Source organism: Danio rerio, chromosome 8, assembly GCF_049306965.1.
Source record: "Danio rerio strain Tuebingen ecotype United States chromosome 8, GRCz12tu, whole genome shotgun sequence".
Classification (NCBI taxonomy): domain Eukaryota; kingdom Metazoa; phylum Chordata; class Actinopteri; order Cypriniformes; family Danionidae; genus Danio; species Danio rerio.
Genome location: NC_133183.1, coordinates 63,300,001 through 63,324,000, shown reverse-complemented (window position 1 = coordinate 63,324,000; position 24,000 = coordinate 63,300,001). Strand labels below are relative to the sequence as shown.

The following is a 24,000-nucleotide window of genomic DNA, read 5'->3' as shown; positions in this document are numbered from 1 at the left end:
AAAATTCAGCAGAACAGTGTCTGCAAACGGCCGTTTTTGCCTCTTTCTCTTACACTTTAAAGTGCTTCCACACTGCTGACATGTTTGCTGCATAAAGCGCGCGCCTCTCACTCTACGCGGGTTACTTTTTGATCGCGGCATTAAAAACGTCATTGTTCGGCAAAATTTATTCGGCCTTTTTACTTATTCGGCCGAACACTGAAAGGGCTTTTTTGACTATTTTCGGCCGAATAATTTCGGTTGCCGAATATTCGGTGCATCCCTAAAAATAAACAATGAAAAGCTCATTTAATTAGCTGTTTACTTTCCAAAGATTGTATTGTAAATTGGCAAATACATGGCAATGATTAAAAATACATGGTAGGAGTCAAATGATCACATTTTATTTTATGCCAAAAATCATTAAAATATTAAGATCATGTTTAATGAAGACATTTCGGTAATTCCCTATACTGTAAATACATAAAGACTACATTTTTATTAGTAATATCCATGGCTAGGGGCTTTATTTAGACAACTTTAAATGTAATTTCACATTATTTAGCTAAGCTTATTTTTGAATATTCAGAATGCAGATTTCCATATTGATGCATATCAACCAAATAACGTCCTCCCCTGACAAAGTAAATCTTATTTATTCAGCTTTTAGATATTTTACGGGTCACATATTTTGAGAGAAAGCACCAGTCAAATGTAGTGTTGTTACTAGACCTGGTACTTTGGTACAAAGTTGGTACTAAAAAATAAAACAATACGGTGCCACTTTTTAAAAAGGTGCAACATGTCATTTTCACCACTAGTGGGCACGTATTCACAACAAACAAAAGTGTCGTTTAATGGTAAAAGTCGTATAAAGTAGTATATAGATGTGTCTTGACCAAATAATGTCCTATGCTAACAAAGAGATCATCTTATTTATTCAACTACATTTAAAAAGTCTTACCTGAGAGAGGGTGGCATCCGCACATGCTTTCCGCGCATCCTTAAAAAAAAAACGAAAAATAAATCCAGATTAAAGGTCACACTCAAAACTTCACACAGAGACAAACACACTTAACAAAAGGCCTTGTGGATTTTGAGCCAATGGGATTTCACTTTGGGTGAAGCCGTGTGTCACATGACGGAAATATTCCTGAGTGATTGGTCAGAATTGGAACAGTCGGTATTACATTTCGCATAATTAATAATTCCATTACAACATTCAAAATGCCTTCTCTAAAAGCATTCACTTGTGTATTAGTACTTTTGTGCATTTTCTTAAACGTTTAACATTATGATTCTCTTCATAGCTGCTTGGTTGCAGTCTCATAATAACGCATTAACCAAGACTTGGAAAGCCCAGTGGGGAAAACGAGAGGAAAATAAAGTACCGGAAGCAGCGTTATTGAAATAGTGGCCAGCGCTAATGCACTCCATTAATAAAAGAGCAGGAGGAATGATGCAGCACTCATCAATCCTGCTTACGACATTCACAGTGTTTGGTAAAAAAAAATAATAATAATTTAATCACTGAACAAGTGTAATGAGTGAAAGTGCTGATTGCAAATTGTATATTTATATTATAAAAAATAATTAGTGTAATAAATAAAGCACCTGTAAAACGTAGGGTTGTCAAGACCCCGCACTTCAGTATGAAGTCAGTAGTAAAAATAATAAAAAAATAAATAAATAAAATAAAAAACTAGCAAGTTTTTTTTTTTTTTTTTTAAGGCGCAAAATTAATTTTTTGCCACTAGAGGGCGAGTATTTAAAACAAACAAAAGCAAAGTTTGATGACAGTGCAAATCTTTCTTTTCAAAATTACTCAAAATGAAAATTTAGCATTTCTGCTAAATGAGAGATGAAGGAATAAATAATCCATTTAAATTTGTCTGGGCTTACACTAAACACAAATGCATAATCATACGAAATGAAATTTACTTGATTTAATAATTGTGCGTATTTTTGTACTATAATTAACTGTTCCATTTAGCTACTTAAATTTCTTGTTCTAGTAAAGCACTTTTTGATTTAAAAAATAATATATTACTCCACTTTTTATTTTCAAAGAAAGAAAATACCGATCAAATGTAGCGTTGCGATAAAACCCGGTATTTTAATACAAAGTCAATACTGTACCATTTTTCAAAGGTGCAATATGTAATTTTTACCACCAGAGGGCATGTATTCACGACAAACACTGGCAAAGTTTGATGACACGGTATAAAGTCTTACTCAAAATTAAAAATTAGCATTTTTTATTATACGAGATATGTAGCAATATATAATTTATTTAAATTTGTCTTGGCTAATAGGACCTACTAGAAATATATGCATGTTTATAACAAAAGAAATTACCTTTATTTTACAACGGTGCGTATGTTTGTATTATAATTAACTGTACTGTATAGCTACTTATTTTCTGATATATATTTTTTTTTCATATCTTATTCTGGTAAAGCACTTTTTGGCAGTTCACGCCGCTTTTTAATCATAATTTGATTGAAATGACGTTTTCTTAAATTGTGCCTTTTTTTTCTCCAATCAAAAACAAAAACTGAACATGACTTTGATTCCCTTTTAAACTGCTTTTAAATGATGTTTCACTTTGTTGATGTAAATAGTTGTTTTTTCAATCAGTATGTTTTTGTTTTGCTTTGGTACAGAGAACAGTGTGTTTTTACTGCTGGGGGTGCCAATTAAATTGTACACATAATTTGATTATTCTGATTGCAATATCATATGAACACTTTACAGCAGTTACAAGTAGGCCCACACGGAATCTGCGATTTCAAGCCAATCATTGATACTGTTTATTTACTAGTATAAATGCGTGCAAATTTGTATTTATTCAGTTTTTAAATTAGTTTTAGTAATATTATTGACTATTACGAAAAGATTCATACAATTTATTTACAATGCAGTCTTTTAGTAGATATATGAGCCTTGCTTTTTTTACCAAATAAGGTGGATCTAATTTCTGCATCTGGATTTGCATCGTAAACATTAAATACAAGTTAAAAAGGTGTTTTTTTAATTTGATATATTAAGGTTTTACTTATGATACTCCCAAAATCATTCCGCAAAAATCCGCAGATTTAACAAAATTCTGTGCAGAAATAGCAAAAAATAGCCACAGATTCTGTCTGGCCCTAGTTACAAGACCTGGTACTATAATACGAAGTTGCTACAAAAATATGGTACCAGTTTTTTTTTTTTTTTTTAAAGGTACTATAAGTAGTTTTTACCACTAGAGGGCGAGTATTTACAACAAACAAATCCGTAGTTTGATAAAGCAGTACAAACTCTGTTTTACAATATTATATGTACCCAAAACACGTTTTTTTTTTTTTTTTTAAAGAAAGCACCAGTCAAATGTAGTGTTGTTACAAGACCCGGTACTTTGGTACAAAGTCGCTACTAAGAAATAAAACAATACGGTACCATTTTTGTATTCACAACAAACAAATGCATAGTTTAATGATGCAAAGTCCTTGTCTTTAAAATGATTTAAAATTTAAAAAATTTGCATTTCTACTAAATGAGATGCGTAGTAAATAATAATTTAAATTTATCTTGGCTTAAAGGACCCACTAAACATACGCATGTATATAAAAAAATGAAACTTGAACTATTTATTAATTGTGCATATTTTTGTACTGTAATTAACTGTACTATATAGCTTCAAATTGGCAGATTTTTCCTTGCGTCTTATTATGGTAAAGCTCTTTTTGCAACTTTAACGTGATTCATGCTCTTATTTGCTTTCTAAAAGACAATTCTGATTGATGTGTAGCAGTTTTTTTATTATTTAAGACTTATTTAAGAATTTTAAGACTTTAAAAAAGTTTTTTTAAATGTTGATTCACTTTGTTGATATTAGTACCGATTACTAAAATTTTGGTACCATGACAAGCCTAGTCAAACGCATAATTAATTTTCCATATTGTTAATAAAAGCAGTTATTGGTCATATTAAAACATACGTTGGATTTTAAAGACATTTGTTTTGCTGTGGCGATTAACTATAGTGTCTGTGCGTTATTGTTGATATAATTACGCATGAATTCAGATGGTTTCTCTACAGTTCAATAAACAGGTCATGTAAAGTACAAAGTCAGTGCGGTCAGAGCCATAGCTGAACAGAAGCCAAGTGAGAGAGCCTGAAATCCAGTGACGGCTGAATTCTGATCTGACAGGGAGTTTTCTGAGGGCCACATTCTCTGGAATCAGTTTAACAAGTCTCTCTCCAGCACTTACCGCACTTTCAGACTGTGTCTACACCAGTGCTGGGTGTTATTAGTCACACAATCACTATCAGAATCAGCTTCATCATTCATGTATGTTAGGGTGCTTTCACACCCGTTTTGTTCCGAAGCAGGGATTAAAATTGTTACAGTGTTGCTCTTTGTTCTTGGAGCGGTTCGCTTTCACACTGCAAACGTTTCTAAAGGGACCAAAAGAGCTAAAACAAGTCACGTGCGAATAAACTCTCCTCACATTGAGTTTCATGGTTTGTTTTGCAGAGTCCTGCTCAGCTGTAATGCGTCCTTATTTTAATTTATGACAATAACCAATAAGACATTATAAGCGAAAAGTTGCGCTTTCATTTTGATGGTGACACCCACAGACATCATCACCAAGTATAAGTCAGAGGTAAGACTTTCTCATGCATAGCAGCTGGCTTATGCATTACAGGCTTTACATTATAGAGAGAATTACCAGATAAACCGAGACTGCTGTTTGGTCAGTGTTCCTAACGGATAAACAGCTCTCGTTAATAGTTAGCATGCTTTCACTTTCGTATTTGACAGGAAACGTGCATTTACTGGTAGGAATGACCTCCCGCCCTACTCGTAATTCTCTCTTCATATAGCCGTATGCCTATTACATATCCATAAAACACTGTGATATAACCGCGCTCGAATCGTATCGCTTTCTCACTACAATCGATCCGCTCCAGAGTTCGTTTCAATCTCGGAGCGATTGTTTTGGTGTGGATTTGAGCGCGATTGCTGAATTCACATATGCCAAACGAACCGCGCTAACCGGAGAAACACGCCAGGTTCTGGAACAAAAGTCTAGGTGTGAAAGCACCCTAACATCTGATTATTCAAGCACAGAAATTCCACCCTGTTGTACTCCCCAGAAAAACAAATCACGGTTCATTTATTTCCACTTGTAAATTATTCGAATTTACAGAAAAAGACTTGAGCTGCGTCCGAAACCGCATACTTCCATACTATATAAGCCGTGTGGTACATTTAAATTCAAATGCAGTGTCTACTGAGGGGTGGGCGATTTCAGACGCAGCCGTGATCATCCTGGTCATCTAAATCATAGTTCTCAAACTAGATTCCTGGAGAGCCGCAGCTCTGCACAGTTTTGCTCCAACCCTAATCAAACACAGCTGGTCCAACTAATCAAGTAGTTCAAGAATACTAGAGACTATTAAGCAGATGCGATTTGGAGGTGGTCAGAACTAAACTGCAGAACTGTGGACCACCAGAAATTGATTTTGAGACGTTGATCCCCCCCGAGTGGTCATGGGACAATGAAGGGGGGGGGGGGGGGGGGGTCACCTGGTGATTTCCAATTTTTTTTTTATTTTCATTAAACCATAAGAATTACCATATTTTATCCATAACCTACTGAAAAGACAAAGTAGTCATTTATAGTTCCTATATACTGCTTTTGGATTGCGACCCCTGGGGTAATTACATTATATTAAAGACACAGCAACAGCTTCAGATGCAGCAGATTGATATTATAACACCAGGTCAAACTTTCTGACACATTTACAGCACTGACAAATATTTAAAAAAATCCAACGAAGAACAGACTTAGGTCTATTGGTGTGTGTGTGCACCATTGCATGCAAAGTTTCTGCATTTATAACCACCTCAGAGGATATTGGGGGGGTCGCGAGCCACTGGCATTGTTATTTTGGGGGCCGAAAAGTTTGGGAACCCCTGATCTAAATGAATGAAATCAGTCTAAATATAGCTATTCAAATCGTCTGATGAAATTATATTCATATCGTGGCAAAACTAAATATTATAATGTCAGATTTGTCCAATATCGTGCAGCCCTAGTACTCATGTATGTGTGTGTGTGTGTGTGTGTGTGTGTGTGTGTGTGTGTGTGTGTGTGTGTGCGCGCACATTAGGCATGGAACGATAACCGTTTTCAAGGTACACCGCGGTTTGGAAAAGTCAAGGTTTTAAAAACCGTCAAAATTTTCCTCAATACCGTAGCTAAAGTACGAGTACGATTTTTTTAATTACATTTTTTTTGTTTGTTTTTAAGGACAGCAGTATCTCCAGAAGAAAAGATATCCAAAGATGGCGTTTTAAATAAAGAAGTCAATCATTCATTTGAATTATTAAGCCTGTCATGTTTACTGCTCCAAAATATTTAAAATGTTTCCTGAATTAAAATATATTGTGTTCAGAGGGGAAGAGTTTTAGTTTTTTACTCAGACATTTAAAAAGAATGTATTTTAGAGCAGAAATCTCAATATCGTCATATTATTATTTAAGGTTAATCATACCATCAGAATCTCATACCGGCTCATGCCTAGTGCACATGCTTATGTATGTGTGTGTGTGTGTGTTTGTGTGTGTCATGCATGTATTGACTGACTCTGATCTGGTTTTTCAGCTGTTCAGCCTCCTGACGTAACTGGTCGAGTTCGCTCATTTTCTTCTGCTTCTCTCCGTCCGCTCACTGGCGCTCGCACTGATCTGAAACACACACACAAACACAACAGCATTACATACACTGCATCTTATTAAACAATCCGTCTGCAGAACATTTCATCACAGCGTTAAGTGTGAAAATAAATGACATTTCAACATTCACTAACAACACATCTGACAAACTTGCAGCAAAGCAGATGTAAATATTACAAATACAGAGGTCAGAGGAGAATGGCCAGACTGGTTCCAGCTGATAGAAAGGCAACAGTAACTCAAATAAGCACTCGCTACAACCGAGCTCTGCAGAAGAGCATCTCTGAACACACAACACGTCCAACCTTGAGGCGGATGGGCTACAGCAGCAGAAGAGCACACCGGGTGCCGCTCCTGTCAGCTAAGAACAGGAAACTGAGGCTACAATTCACACAGACTCACCAAAACTGGACAATAGAAGATTGGAGAAACGTTGCTGCTCTGATGAGTCTCCATTTCTGCTGACACATTCGGATGCTCGGCTCACAATTTGGCCTCAACAACATAAAAGGGATCATCCTGCCTTGTATCAGCGGTTCAGGCTGGTGGTGGTGGTGTAATGGTGTGGGGGAGATTTTCTTTGGGTCCATTAGTACCAATTGAGCATCAACGCCACAGCCTACCTGAGTATTGCTGCTGACCATGTCCATCCCTTTATGAGCACAGTGTCTCCATCTTCTGATGGCTACTTCCAGCAGGATAACGCAGCATGTCATAAAGCTCAATCATCTCAGACTGGTTTCTTGAACATGACGATGAGTTCACTGTACTCAAATGGCCTCCACAGTCACCAGAGCTCAATCCAATAGAGCAGCTTTGGGATGTGGTGGAACGGGAGATTGGCATCATGGATGTGCAGCCGACAAATCTGCAGCAACTGTGTGATGCTATCATGACAATATGGAGCAAAATCTCTGAGGAATATTTCCAGTAGCTTGTTGAATCTACAACATGAAGGATTAAGGCAGTTCTGAAGGCAAAAGAAGGTCCAACCCCGGTACTAGTATAGTGTACCTAATAAAGTGGCCGGTGCATGTGTACATTCCATACATAATTTCATCATAATGATTACTTAATAAACAACAATACGACACAAACACACAAATAACAGCAACAAGAATAAATAAAGGTCATATAAGATCTTTCAATTTTGTCAAGAATTCTTTAATAACTCTCTAATATAGTTAAAAAAATGCATTCTAATAAAAAAAAAGTTAAAAAGTTGTATTTCCCATGATTAAAACACGTTTAATTGCTGTTGATTAATAATGTGCACATCCCATAATAAATCATGCCCAATCAAAGTGTGTTTTACACCAAGGACTTGAGTAGTCGTGCAACCCACACACACACACACACACACACACACACACACACACACACACACACACACACACACACACACACACACACACACACACACACAGCTGACATTAGACAGCGCTATAGTTAGAGCCGCGTTTCCACTGGACACGGTGAGAAAAGACATTTCCAGCACTAATGAAGGGATGCGAGCACGTCTCTTTCTGCGCCGGTGTCCTTGCCAACCCGTGAAGCCGTCGCCTAGCAACAGTGTTGTGCAGCGAGCCTGTGCTAAAGATCACCATTACTGCACGTCTCCCAGCAGCACAAGCACACCAGCACGGCTAATCACATTACAACAGACAATACTCAACGCTAACGGCTAACTACACCTCACTTTACCACAGATACTCTCGTTTTCCATTTATATTACATTGGCTTTCAGACTGACGTACAAATAAACAACAGTGTAAGATAGAACCATTTCTCAACTAAATGAAGGACGTTACTAAAACCTCGTTCAAATAGATGTGCAATTTTGAAACGTTGACTAATTAGAGACGTAACGATGTTTACCAAGATCAAATACTTCATACAGTACATGACAATATCTGTATAGCCTCTCACAATAATTACTTTATCAAAGCAACACATTGTTGCATTACAATTAAAATTAGAAAAGCGAAGGTTATTAATTACCATCACTTTTAGTAACTAATAGTGTTGGGTCGATAGACGATGCCGATAGAAGTCACAATGCTGATCCGGCATCGCAATCCTTTGCTCCGCCCCCGTTTCGCAAACCCGCTCACAAAAAAATACACACTCAAGCCCCGTTTACACTAATACGTCTTAATCTTAAAATGGCATTTCAGAACGGAAACGATCACATTAACACTGGCGTTTCATCTAGCATTTCTTTACAGCTCTCCGTCCACACAATGAGCAGCATTTGCTGAAAACACACATCACGTGACCACACACATGCATACTGTCCTGCGTTCGTTTGAGCTCCAGCTTAGTGGATGCGTTGAGTTAGGGCTGGGCGATTTTTCAGATTTTTTTCGATTAATTTGAATTTACGTTTTAAGACGATTTAATTTTGAATCAAAGCGAGAAATCGCGATTTAAAAAAATATATATATTTAATACATTATAATGGCACCAATGCGCTTTGGTTCACTCTATGAAGCAGGAAGCACAGAAGCAGAAGCGCCTCTTGGCGACGCGCCACACAGCGCCATGGATTTAAGAATTCTAAACCGGTTTCTATACACACACCGGCGCCGCCCAGCCGCAATTCAGGACGCAGGACATATTTCAGCCGGCCCACAGAGCGCCATCTGATTAGTTTCATGTTAAATATCATACGAATGTGCGCGTTTGGTGTGTGATAGTTTAAACTGTCATGTGCGCGCCGTGTCGCGGCGCTTCTGGTTTGCGACCTGCTTGACTGCCTGTTAAAGCGTGAAGTCATGTACGAGTCACGTCTGTGTGGATTGTCAAGACATTCCCTCATCAAGTCGATAAACTCGATCTCAACATGTATGAAGGACGTTAAAGCCTGCCATGTGAAAAACCGCGCCGATCTTTTGATTTGAACACGAGCAGAGGTGGGGGTCAGTAGCAGTGAAAATGAAAGTATCCGCCCCCATGACGTCATTTAGCGCAGGGGTTCCCAAACTTTTCAGCACGCGACCCCTAAAATAACAATACCAGTGACTCGCGACCCCCAATATCCCCTGAGGTGGTTATAAATCCAGAAAACTTGCATGCAATGGCGCACACACACACACCAATAGACCAAAGTCTATTCTTCGTTTAATTTTTTAAATGTATTTCAGTGCTGTAAATGGGCGAGAAAGTTTGCTGCATCTGACGCTATTGCTGTTTTTAAAATAATGTATTTACCCCAGGGGTCGCAATCCAATAGAACAAGTAAATAAGCTACTATAGTAACTATAAACGGCTGTTTTTTCCTCTTCAGTTGGTTATGGATAAAATATGGTAATTCTTATGGTCTAATAATAATAATAAGTAGATTTTTGGAAATCACCAGGCGACCCCCCTTCATTGTTCCGCGACCCCTCAAGGGGTCCTGACCCCCACTTTGAGAACCACTGATTTAGCAGACCTAGTTGAAAACCAGACAGATCAGGCAGCATAATACAGAGAGTGGAGCAAAGCGCATCAAATGATCAGCATTTTAAAGGGAGAAACAAAAAAATAGATTAACTATATTAATTTTATTAGACACACATCTGGTGCTTGTATTTGCTCCTGCTATACATCCACAACTTCACACATTGGGTTAAATTAGGCTTTACAGTTTCCATGTTCAGTCCTTTTTCTTCCACTGTATCTTTTTAAGAAAAAGGCAGCAGCATTACAACCTGACATTCAATCAGAAGAAGCCGAGCTGACAGCCAATCTTTCCTAGACTCAGCAAAACTTGCAAAAAAATCCCTCTGTATTCCTGCAACTGCAATATTTACACAAATATTTCTTATTCAAATCTTCAGCAACGCTGTTTAACTCGTGAATTTGTTTTACATTGATTTACACCTTGATTGATTTTGGTATGACATGGCCATTAAAATACAATGTTCCTTAACCAGATGGTTTTTCAAGTTACTTTTAAAGAGAGTGCTACTTCAGTCATGTTGTTGTAATGTTTTGAGAAGACTAGTAACAATTAAAAAAAAAAAAAAATTCGAAATCGAAATCGTGAATCGGTCAAACTTTATAAAAAACCTAGATTTTTTTTTGCCAAATCGCCCAGCCCTACTGAGTAGTGCACGTCAGACAGTTTATCAAGGATGTACCGCTGGATGGCGTTCCAACGCTTAGCCCTACCCAATTAAAAGCCAAAACAAAAACCTATGTCGATATCTTACATAAAGAGTTGCTAACCAAGTTACTACACTCTTAAAATCATTTCACATGAACCCATAGAGATTTATTTACAATACTCTGCACAGAAAAAGCAAAAACTCTCCGCAGATTCAGTCTGGCCCTGGTTATAAGTTTGTTTAAAATAGGTTAAAATGTTCTTGCATTAAATATATGCAAACTTCCAACTAGCCATGCATTTGAGTTTCTAGATACACAATTACTTTCATTTTACCTCAATATATGGATAGCCCTACCCAACAAAAGCCAAAACAAAAACCCTTTCAGTGTTCCAATGTAGATGTAAAAGCTTGCTGAATTAGTTGATTTATCATATGAGGCTTGCTTTGTTTACAGAAAAAAAATAGCATTGTAAACATCCTTCAGACAAAAAGGTGTTTGTTTCTTTAAGTTACTACAGTCTTAACAATAAGTTTGCATTAAATTTGTAGATTTATTTGCAAAATTCTGTGCAGAAGTAGCAAATAAATCTGCAGATTGGGTCTGGCCCTTGTTATAAATTCCTTTAAAATAGGTTAACTGGCCTCTTTCTTGCATTAAATATATGCACACTTCCAACTAGCCATGCATTTGAGTTTCTAAATACACAATTAGTTTGTTTTTCCTTAATATGTGCAATGGCTAGCCCTACCCAATTAAAAGCCAAAACAAACACCTACCGTACCCTTTCAGTGTTTCAATCCAGAGGTAAAAGCTTGTTGAATTACGTGGCTAAGGTGTTGGAGACCAGAGGAAAGTGCAAGTGGACACACACACATACACAGACCTCGTCCCGCTCTCAATGTCACTCCTATAATCCAGGGACACAGTTGATTCAGCGCGTCCGCACAAATCCGGTTAACACCAAATCTGCTGATGAACTCTCCTGCTGACCCAAATCCAGCGCCAACACTTTCACTCGCATCAAAACCAACAAGACAAACCTCCGAGCAACATCGCAAACTATCCAAATCTGAGCGGAAACTACAATAAAGTCTGTTATACAATATTACTGCTTCCAGCCACCAATCGACGTCAACGTGAACGCATAAAAAGCCATCAGGAGTCCCAACGCACCAAGAGTACACGATTAAGGTCAATTCACGTCCAGCCCTCAAATTACCATTCCCTCAGGTGCGCCGTCTTATTTCGAGACTAAAGTCAAGCCTTACCTGGATCCTGTATTCCCAGACAGAGCTCCTGAGTCTCGGGTGGCCAAAGACCTTCTGAATGGATCTACATTGGATCAGCACCTCACCTGAACGCCAGCGGCTGATTGGCCGGCTCCACATTTAGATGCGTTTTAAGCTGCACATAATCCAGCTGATAAAGTGTCAAGCTAATATTGCTAATACAGGGTCAGCGGCCACTTCAAACTGGACACGGCTTTAGGTTCACCTCAACACTGCCATCTAAAACTGCACGCCTTTGAATTAAGCTACACAACAGAATAATAACACAAAGTCAATCTGCATGCACTATGAAAATATGAGATGACCAGGCGCAAATGCATCAGAATTTAATTTTTGACTATGTTTAAACCCGAGTTAAAGATGTTTTTGTTGATGGGATAACAAGTGGATGATTACAAATACTGGCGCAAGCAAGTATTCGAGCTTGTACACTACCTGACCAGTGGATCTCAGCTGTAAGAGCAACACATAATAACTCGACTTCTAATTAATCATTTGGAAAAGTGTCAGAAGGTGGATTTTTCCCAAGAATCATCTGCTGATCTGCATCCCAATCATCACCAATACTGCAGAAGACATACTGGAACCAGCATGGAGACAAGATTCTCACAGAAATCTGTCAAGTTTGGTGAAGGAGACATCATGGTTTGGGGTTGCAGTCATGCGAGAGATCTGCAGAGTGGATGATCAACGTCAACAGCCTGAGGATATGACAATTACATTACAAACCACAGGAGAGGGACAATTCTCCAGCAGGATAGCGCTCCTCATACTTCAGCCTCCACATCAAAGCTCCTGAAAGTCAAGCTTCAGGATTGGCCAGCCCAGTCACCAGACATAAACATTATTGTGCTGATGAAGGAGGAGGCGTTGAATATGAACACAAAGACTCTTAATGAGCTCTGTGAGTCCTGCTGAAGGCTTTCTTCTTCATTCCAGATGACTTTATTAATCAGTGATTGGAGTCATGTCAGAGATGTATGGATGCAGTCCTCCAAGCTCATGATGGAGTCAGACACAATATTCATTCTGTCTCCACTGCAGCAGGACTTTATATTCTCTACTGGACATTATTTCTGTTCAGTGATGAGACTTTAGTCTGAGCAGAGTCAGACCGCACTGTCCTACTGTCCCCACTGTACCACTCAAGGGAAACGGGCCATAAATATAAACAATTACCATACTAATGAATAAATGATGTATCTGTATGAACTGACTTGCTTACATATATGAAGAATTAATTTTTCCCTCCTAAATATTATAAATCTCAAAATTTAATATAGTGAATAAAATAAATACAGCACATTTAATACACTCTAAATAGATGTTTGAATAGACGCATCGTCTACTTTATAGAGCTCTATTTTCAGAAAAGACAACACAAGGGCTACACAACTGGGGTCCGTTCTTCGTACGTGGATTACTCGGTTAGCTGGATTTGGATATTGACGATTTGACACGATCCAGGATCGTTTCGTTCTTCAAAGCTGATCCGAGAGTTGTTGTCATAGCAACAGTTCTGGTAGCTCAAACCTGATCGGGAGCAGGCTCAATTCATATAAACAGGATTAGATCAGCTTAGTTCAAGCAAAGATAATACAGAAAGTATGTTCCGAATGCTGATATTTTCTTACAGTAGTAGTTATATACACTTGGGAAAATGGTACATATTTTTTAAACTATATATATAAAGTTATAGTCATTAATAAAATAAATAAAGTTATACATATTATTAAAACGTATGCAATCTGCACCCTCGAAATAAAAGTACAAAAACTGCCACCTGGTGGTGCAAAGAGGAAACTTATTGACAAGAACTTTTTAGATCGTTTTAGTACAAATTGTGTATAATAGAAATGCACAATATGCGACTTTTTTTTAAAAGCAATAATACATTTATGCAGTCATAAACATGTTTTGACAGTTAATATGCCAGTGTTTTGATGCTTCACAAAAGTTGCAGACGCCTTTACCAATATCAAAATGCTTTTGTAAACAACCAGTTATTCTTTACATCGATTAAAAGAGGCAACAATAATAAAGAAAATCTTTTCTAAATGTAGAACTAAATACATTGATTTGCATTGAAATACATGATGAATACTCTTGACACAAGACAGTATAAAGCCTGCAGCTCACAACAAATGTGGAAGATTATTGCGTGTCATATTTAACAAACCGTTTACTGCTAATTTGATGTAATTTTGCTCACATGGATAATTGAATATTAATCAGATGATGTCATTACGCTGCTATGCCGTCAGCCAATCGCTGCATTGCTGATCATGATTTCGAGGATCGATAGATCTGTCCTTCACAACACACACAGCGACCTCAGATCAGGGGTCCGTTCTTCGTACCTCGCTTAAATGATCTAAGATGATTTGGCAGATCCTGGATCTTTTAATCTTGATAACTGATCTCTCGCTAATTTGGTTCTTCAAACAAGTTCGCGAATCAGATTAGAATGTCTGGATGAACTGATCTGAGATCGCTGCGTGTGTTATGAAGGACAGATCTATCCATCCTCAAAATCATGATCAGCAATGTTTATGACTGCATAAATGTATTATTGCTTTAAAAAAAGTCGCATATTCTGCATTTCTATTATACACAATTTGTTCTAAAGCCATCTAAAAAGTTCATTTCAATAAGTTTTCTCTTTGCACCAGATGGCAGTCTTTGTACTTTCATTTCGAGGGTGCAGATTGCATAAGTTTTAATAATATGTATAACTTTATTTATTTTATTAATGACTATAACTTTATATATATATTTAAAAATTATGTATTATTTTCCCAAGTGTATATAACTACTACTGTAAGAAAATATCAGAATTGGGAACATACTTTCTGTATTATCTTTGCTTGAACTGAGCTGATCTAATCCTGTTTATATGAATTGAGCCTGCTCCCGATCAGGTTTGAGCTAGCAGAACTGTTGCCATGACAACAACTCTCGGATCAGCTTTGAAGAACGAAACGATCCTGGATCGTGTCAAATCGTCAATATCCAAATCCAGCTAACCGAGTAATCCACGTACGAAGAACGGACCCCAGTTCATCCAGACATTCTAATCTGATTCGCAAACTTGTTTGAAGAACCAAATTAGCCAGAGATCAGCTATCAAGATTAACAGATCCAGGATCTGCCAAATCATCTTAGATCATTTAAGCGAGGTACGAAGAACGGACCCCTGCAGTCAAAGAGAAAGCTCACCCAAAAACGACAATGTACAGTTAATTTATGCACCCTCAGGCCTTTAAAGATGCAGGACTTTATTTCCTCAGTTGATAATTTTAGTGATTCTTATATTGGCAATCAATAGTCACTCATTTATAAGATTAAAAATAAACACACAAATCAACCCCTGATCATACACTGAGCTCATATGTAGCCAAACGATTGGTCTGTGCAAGCCACTGAACATTATTCACAATAATTCTATGCATGCATTAATATTAATAATCTCCAAAACTAGTGACTATTATTGACTGAAATCATTTTGAATGTTCTCGAAAAGTCCTCTTCAATGGATTTGGAGCAAGTAAATGAATTGTAAACGTTCATTTTTGGTTCGGTTATTATAAGAAAGATCCAATCTGCCACTTAAACAGGTGCTTCCTCAACATGCACGACATCTTTGACATTGATCTGACCCAGGGTGGATGTGGTTTACAGCGAATCTATTAATCAGCTAAAAGTTTTTATTAATTTCACGTTAAAATAGATCACGCTGCAGCACTTACTGAGGAATCTCAGAGTAAAGCCTGCAACCGTGCGCCTCTCTGGGCACTTCTGTAGCGGGAAGGAAGGAAATGTGATTGTAAGAGCTTCCTGTAAAGACGGCCGATGATGATGATGATGATGATGCTCTGAAACATTTAGTAGGGCCTCGAAAGCGGACCATGCATTTACAGCATATCAGACCATATGAAATAACTAGATGCATTTCCTGCTCGTACACAAAATGTGTGTGTGTTTGGGGTCGTTCTTTAAATAGTAAACACACTTTTGGTTTTGCATCATGATACTAAATTTAGCTCCCAACTCTCTTTAATTATGGGCTGCATTTACAGTTATGCATGAGAAACATCCAACCGCAAATGATCCAAAAGGTTGGGATATATCTGACAAGATATGGACAGGACAAACGTACAAGAGCGACTTGTTTAATCATGGTAACTTTTGGTTGTGGTTTTTTAAATACAAGTCACTTAAGTAAACTCCCATCTACAGCATGATGTGCTGGCATATTGCTAGCTCCCTGCAACTCTCACAAGCCACGCATGGCTGCGCCCAGTGAGTGTCTGGATGGGAGACCACATGGGAAAGCCAGGTTGCTTCCAGAAGTGGTGTTAGTGAGACCAGCAGGGGGCGCTCAACCTATCCTAATGCCTTAGTATAGTGAAGGGGACTCTATACTGCTCAGTGAACCCCGTCTTTCGGATAAGACGTTAACGGTCCTGACTTTGTCGTCAATAAAATATTCCTGGATGTCATTAAAAAAAATGTAATAAAAAAATTAATAAATAAAAAAGGACTAGGGGTTTCACCCCGGCGTCCGGGCCAATTTTGCCCACTGGCCTCTATCCATTATGGCCTCCTAACCATCCCAACATCATAACTGGCTTCATCACTCTGTCTTCTCTCCACCAATCAGCTGGTGTGTGGCGTACGGTCTGGTGCAATATGGCAACATGGATGAGGAGATTCCCCCAACAGATGTGTAAAACGCTTTGAGTGTCCAGAAACGCGCAATATAAATAAAGAATTATTATTACACTGTAAAACCCAACAGTCGACTTTATCAAATGAAATGAGTGCAGTTAACTCAAAATTGACTGACAGTTAACTCTACTCATTTGAAAAGAGTTTTGAACTCAGTGTTGAAGGAAATGAGTTAATTAAATACTTCATTACTTTAACTTAAATGGAGTAAGTTCACAGTACTCATACAGATCAGTTTTCTAACTCAAATGGTTTGTTGCAATCGGTTTCCTCAAATGGTTCGAGTTATCTTAACTTATTGGGTTTTACAGTACTCAGTTGGTTTGAGTTCTCTTCATTTATTGGCTTTTATTGTGCTCAACATTGCTTCATTTACTTGAATGGAGTAAGTTCACAGTACTTTATTGGATTTGTTTTTGAACTTAAACGGTTTGCTGCAAATGGTTTGAGTTATCTTAACTTATTGGGTTTTACAGTGTGTAATTATTATGATTTATTCTATTTGGTAATGGCACTATTTTAATGTTGTAGTCATGTACCACACAATCTATTAAAAAAATAAAACAAATAACTAAAATGAAACCTGGAAAACCTGATAAACGGTGAGCCAAATCACAATATTGAAAACTAAGACAGTCAGACACCCTTCACTGTTAATATTTTAATGGTACAGATACACTAGGCATGGGCTGGTATAAGATTCTGATGGTATGATAAACTTGGATAAAAATATCCCGGTTTCATAGTACTGAGATTACTGCTCTAAAATATATCCTTTTTTAATGTCTGGGTAAAAAAAAAATCATATTTTTTCCCTTTTGGGCACAGTATATTTTATTTTGAGAAACATTCATAATATTTTAAAACAGTAAACGTGTCAGGCTAAATGAATTATTGACTTTGTTCGTTTCAAAAACAGATTTTATTCACAATTTAAAACAGCATGTTTTCTGTTGGAGATACTGCTGTCCTGAGAAACCGCGGTATACCTTGAAAACAATTATCGTCCTAAGATGCACAATATACAATTGTAGAAGCCAATAATGTATTAGTAAACAAATATAGTAGAAAAATCTAATCAATATAAGGATTAAAGAATAATTTTTAATGTTAGCAAATGCCAATAAATGCAATCATTATTAAAAGGATTTAATAACTAGTCAAATTAATTTGTATTGAACTAAAATAACTAATGAGAATAATTAGTTTCTTTTCTCTTTGCCATGATCACAGCACATAATATCTTACTAGCTATTTTGCTAAATAATAACAGTCAGGTTAAAGTGCAGTTTAAGGGCTTATTAATTAGGTTAACTAGGCAAGTTAGGGTAATTAGGCAAGTCATTAGATAACAGTGGTTTGTTCTGTAGAAAATCGAAAAACAATCACTTAAGGGGCTAATAATATTCCACAGCAGTTTTTACACCATTTAAGAAACATTTTAAATAACTTGGAGCAGTAAACATGTCAAATATTGAAATGAGGAAAATAAATGCTCGATTTCTGCTGTATTCTTTAGTTTCAAAAACACATTTCTCTACAACTTAAAAAGGTATCTTCAGAGGTCTTTCTTTTCTTTGAATATAAAGTAAACCATATGCTGGAATAGTTGGCGGTTCATTCAGCTGTGGCGACCCCTAATAAATAAGAGATTAAGCCAAAGGAAAATTACTGAATGGATAATATTTGTCGCAGATGCACTACACTGTTAAAAATAAAAATAAAAAATAAAAAAGTTGGGTTCCTCACAATTCATTCAGGTCATCCCAACACAAAACGCTTTAAAGTTAACTTAAATTTCAGTGCATTGAACATAAAACAATTAAGTTGTCCCAAACAAATCTCAAAAATTGTGTTATTTCAGCTCATTTCACATAAGTAGTTTACAATATATTTTTTTAAATCACTGCAATCTGGTGAAACAGATGTCATATGGCAATGTGCATTGCAGAAAATATTGCAATAGATTTTTTTTTCAATATCGTGCAGCCTTAGTTAGAAGCCAAACGTGTTGGTAGCATGCTCACACAATGCCTTATCCTCAATTAGCAGCTTAGACGAGGTAAAACGTGAGCGAGTCGTCCTGGGACTGATGTTACAGAGTCTTCAGCTAAATCGGTGCGGTACAGGAGGTGAGCGGGCCAGTGCTCTGCGTCTCTGCTGCCCCGTTTCTGCGGGCCTTTAATCATTTAGGAGCCCCTCCCCTAGACCAGCTGCCCCGCAGACACCAGCACCAGCTGCAGGCCTTTAACTCCTTACTGTCTGAACACTGTACGCGCACATGCACACACACGCACACACACACACACACACACAAGCTGCAGGATCTCTGACAGATCTTGCAGAAGCAATGTCAGCGCAGATTCAGACAGCAGAACGGCTACACGATAAATATTAATATAAAGTTGAAGTCAACATTTTTTGCCCCCTTCAAATTTTTTTCTTCTTTTAAAAATATTTTCCAAATGATGTTTAACAGGACAAGGAAATGTTCACAGTATGTCTGATATTTTATAATATTTTTTCTTCTGGAGAAAGTCTTATTTGTTTTATTTCGGCTAAAATAAATCAGTTCTTAATTTTTTAAACACCATTTTAAGGACAATATTATTAGCCCCTTGAAGCTATATTTTTTCTTGATAGCCTATAGAACAAACCATCGATATGCAATAACTTTCCTAATTACACTAACCTGCCGAGTTTACCTAATTAACCTAGTGAAGCCTTTAAATATCACTATAAGTTGAACACTAGTGTCTTAAAGAATATCTAGTCTAATATTATGTGCTGTCATCATGGCAAAGAGAAAAGAAATCAGTGATTAGAGATGAGTTATTAAACTATTATGATTAGAAATGTGTTGAAGAAATCTGCTCTGTTAAACAGAAATTAGGGGAAAAAAATAAACAAGCGGTCTAATAGTTCAGGGGGGCTAATAATTCTGACTTCCAACTGTATAGTAATGTATATTAGTGTTGTCACTTTACTGGAATTCGATAATAATCGGTAATGAAATTTTAAAAACGTCCATTTCTCGCTAACATTTGAGCCCTGTTGAGCGCATTCTAAAACAACGCTGATTTGCCATGGTGTTCACGAGCTTAACAGAAATGACTATGATTGGCCGTAAAGTTCATCAGTTCACCGAACTCACCGCTGCTAAATTGTGTTTTAAATTTCTGAATTGGATTTGCGCATTTATGAATTGTTTCGAATTGGATTTGCGCATTTATGAATTGTGCTTTAAATTTACGAATTGGATTTGTTCATTTATAAATTTTGTTTTAAATTTATGAATTGGATTTGCGCATTTATGAATTGTGTTTTAAATTTATAAAGTGGATTTGCGCATTCATAAACTGTTTCGAATTTACGAATTGGATTTGCGCATTTATGAGTTGTGTTTTAAATGTACTAATTGGATTTGTGCATTTATGAATTGAGTTTTAAATTTACCAATTGGATTTGTGCAGTTATGAGTTGTGTTTTAAATTTACGAATTGGATTTGCGCATTTATGAATTTACTAATTGGATTTGCACATTTATGAATTGCGTTTTGGATTTACGAATTGGATTTGCGCATTTATGAATTGTGTTTTGGTTTTACGAATTGGATTTGCGCATTCATGAACTGTTTTGAAATTACGAATTGGATTTATGCATTTATGAATTGTGTTTTGGATTTACGAATTGGATTTGCGCATTTATGAACTGTTTTGAATTTACAAATTGGATTTGTGCATTTATGAGTTGTGTTTTAAATTTACGAATTGGATTTGCAATTTATGAATTTACGAATTGGATTTGCGCATTTATGAACTGTTTTGAATTTACAAATTGGATTTGTGCATTTATGAGTTGTGTTTTAAATTTACGAATTGGATTTGCAATTTATGAATTTACTAATTGGATTTGCGCATTTATGAATTGTGTTTTGGATTTACGAATTGGATTTGCGCATCTATGAATTTTGTTTTGGACTTACGAATTGGATTTGTGCATTTATGAATGGGTTTTTAAATTCATGAATTGGATTTGCGAATTTATGAATTACGTTTTGAATTTACGAACTGTATTTGTGCATTTATTGTATTTTAATTCATTATTGAATTGTATTTTGTAAATGTGAATTGTCCTGTGCATGTATGAATCTCGTTTTGTGTTATTTTTGAGACTGATCTGACGCCATACTGCTCAACTATAACCCCAATAAACTCAACATCGCAGATAAAGAGATTGCGAAATCAAAGCTGAAACAAAATATTGTTCAGCCCCAGACAGAAGTCATCATAAGTGAACCTGACGCTGGTGTGTGTGGACGTCTCCGGTGTTGTTGATCAGCAGAAAACACGTGCTCAAAGCCTGGGAGCGTCTGTGATGACCCAATTGAAGATATTTAGAGCCGAAGCTCATGAATAGATGCAGAGAACAATCAGTGGTGTTGTGGGATCTGCAGTGAGTATGATATTACAGTCTGTGGCTGAGATTTACATGCCACAAAATAATCCAATACCTAAACCCAAACACCTTACTAACTGTTAATACGAAGCTAATCAGTAGTTGATTGAGCTAAAAGTCTTGGTTAATAGTTTGTTAATAGCGGGAATTATACATTAAAATAGTGTGAGCATAAATACAAATATATACAAACAAACATACTCATAACTTCAGACTTCATTAATGCGTTAAAATGTTACTGAATAATTGACCTGATATTCTACAAGTAAATAGTCTAAGCTAAATTATCTTATGCTGAGGTTTACATGCACATAAATAATCTGTTCAATGGCATAAATCAGATTGAAACGCGTTCATGTAAATGCCTTAACTGATGCGAGTTTGATTAACATAAAATTGAGTCTGACTGGAAGGGTGGTTTATTTCTTTTCTAATTCGATCAAACAGCAAGAAATGACCATGGATGCACCTTTTAGATGAACACCAGTGTTGTATTAGCACAAGCACACAATCTTTTTTTTTAAATGTATTTCTTTATTTTTAATTAAAACCACAGGCATCCCCAAACCCATTCATTTTATTTAACTTTTCCCTTTTATATATTTATCCCATTTTTTTTTTTTGTAATTTACTTAAATTTTTTTTATTTGCACATTTTTATTTTACTTTAAAATGTTTAATCTTTTTTATTTTATTTTAACTTGTATTTATTTATTATCCACCGCATTTATTCAATTTTATTTAATTATATTAATTGTTATTTATTTTTCTTTACACATTTTATCCTTTTTTAATTACATTTTTTATTTATTAACTTTTTTAGTTATTTTCTTTTTAATTATTTTTTTTTATTTAAGTAAAACCACAGCTTTGAAGAACTCGCCACCCACAAACCCATTTATTTTATTTTACTTTTCTTTTTTACATATTTTCCCACTTTTTAAAACTGTACTTTATTTTTTTTTTCTTTTATTGATCTATTATTTTTTATAATTATTTTTTAGAGGTTTTCGCCTTTATTTGACAGGACAGTAGAGAGAATTGACAGGAAACTGTGGGGAGCAGAGAGAGGGGAAGGATCGGCATAGGACCTCGAGGCGGGAATCGAACTTGGGTCACCGTGAACACCGGAGTGCATGTGTTAGTGCACTTTCCACTGCGTCTTTAGTGCCAACTTTATTTATTTATTTATTTATACATTTATTTATTTATTTATTTCCCTTTATTTATACATTTATTTATTTCCCTTTATTTATACATTTATTTTTTTATACATTTATTTATTTATTTCCCTTTATTTATACATTTAATTATTTTAACATTTTATGTTACTTTATTTAATCTTTTTGATTTTTATTTATTTATTTTTCACTGTATTCAATTAATACATTTTTAGTTATTTATTTTGCTTTATGTACTTTGTTTTAGTTTATATTTATTTACTTTTTAAAATATGTTTACTTTTTTAGTAATTTACTTTATTTACTTACAGTTATTTATTTACTTTTTTGTCATTTACTTTACTTATTTTCGTTATTTTTGTTAAAGCACCACCCTGCTTCAACTTTAGTACTGCCCAATGTTCGAATCAATTTGCCTAAATTGTCATCTACAGTTATTACCTGTATAACACATATATTGTTAGTTGTACAATGTGGGTTGAAATTTGCTTATTGATGTTTCTGAATTAAGATTTTGTAATGTTATTATTATTTGATCTGAAATTTAAGAACAAGGTTAAAATAACTCGCCACCCTCAATCCATTCATTTTATTTTACTTTTTCAATTTACTTTTATGATTTATTTACTTTTATAATTGTTTGTTTACCTCCTTTTTACTACTCTTTTTATTTATTGTTCTTAATGCACGATGCTGCCTCAAATTTCAGTAGTGTCCTGCTTATTTGCTTCAATTGTCACCTACAGTTATTATGCACATCATAAGTTTGCTGTACAATATTGTGGGTTGATGTGTAGCTTTAGAATTAAGATTTTGTACAGTTATTAATTTTTATTATTATTTATTTGTATTATAATTTGATATTTCTGAACAATGAATAAAACTTACAGGTAAAATAACTTTCCATATTGTTTTATTTACTTTTATATTTACTTGCCTTTAAATTCATTTACCATTTATGCTATTTACCGTGTATGTTTTTTATTTACTTTATATATTTATTTACCTTAATTTAGCACTGTCTAGTTTATTTATTTGCCTGAATTGTCACCTAAAATTATTATCTGTATCTCAAATTGTACAATATGTCTGTATTCTGTACTGCTATGTATTATTATTATTATTCACTCTGACATTAAATAACAATAAATGATGAAACCTAAAGGTTTGAGTGGTGAAGTATCAGTCAACGAGTGTGTGTGTTCACATTTAAGGACTGTATTATGCTGAATGATGTGTGTGTTCGCGGCAGGAGAGAAAGCGTCGACTGTAACATGTGACGCAACGCCACAAAAATAGACATGTGCTCCAATTATCAACAGAGCTGCCTACTCAGAGCGCTTCTAATGCAGTGCAGACTGGGGGAGAAATCACATTCATTCACAAAACACTGTCAAAACCAGCAACGTCACATTTCTGCAACTCACCTCAATCTATTTCACATTCAATTAACAGTATTGTAGATTTTATTTAATATCACGTCAGTTTTACTGGCTCTCCTTTATGGCACAAACAATTGAGAATAATTCA

The 24,000-nt window shown here is 35.8% G+C and overlaps 1 protein-coding gene across 1 annotated transcript in view; it reads right to left on the bottom strand.

Annotated features, from left to right (window-relative positions):
• The window catches only part of gnb1a (guanine nucleotide binding protein (G protein), beta polypeptide 1a), a 64,375-nt gene that overhangs the window by 13,598 nt on the left and 26,777 nt on the right, over positions 1 to 24,000 (bottom strand). Inside the window, 2 exon segments of the mRNA NM_212609.1 lie at positions 944 to 982; positions 6,624 to 6,724. Of these exon segments, the coding sequence (NP_997774.1) occupies positions 944 to 982; positions 6,624 to 6,680 (96 nt within the window). The 5' untranslated portion in view covers positions 6,681 to 6,724.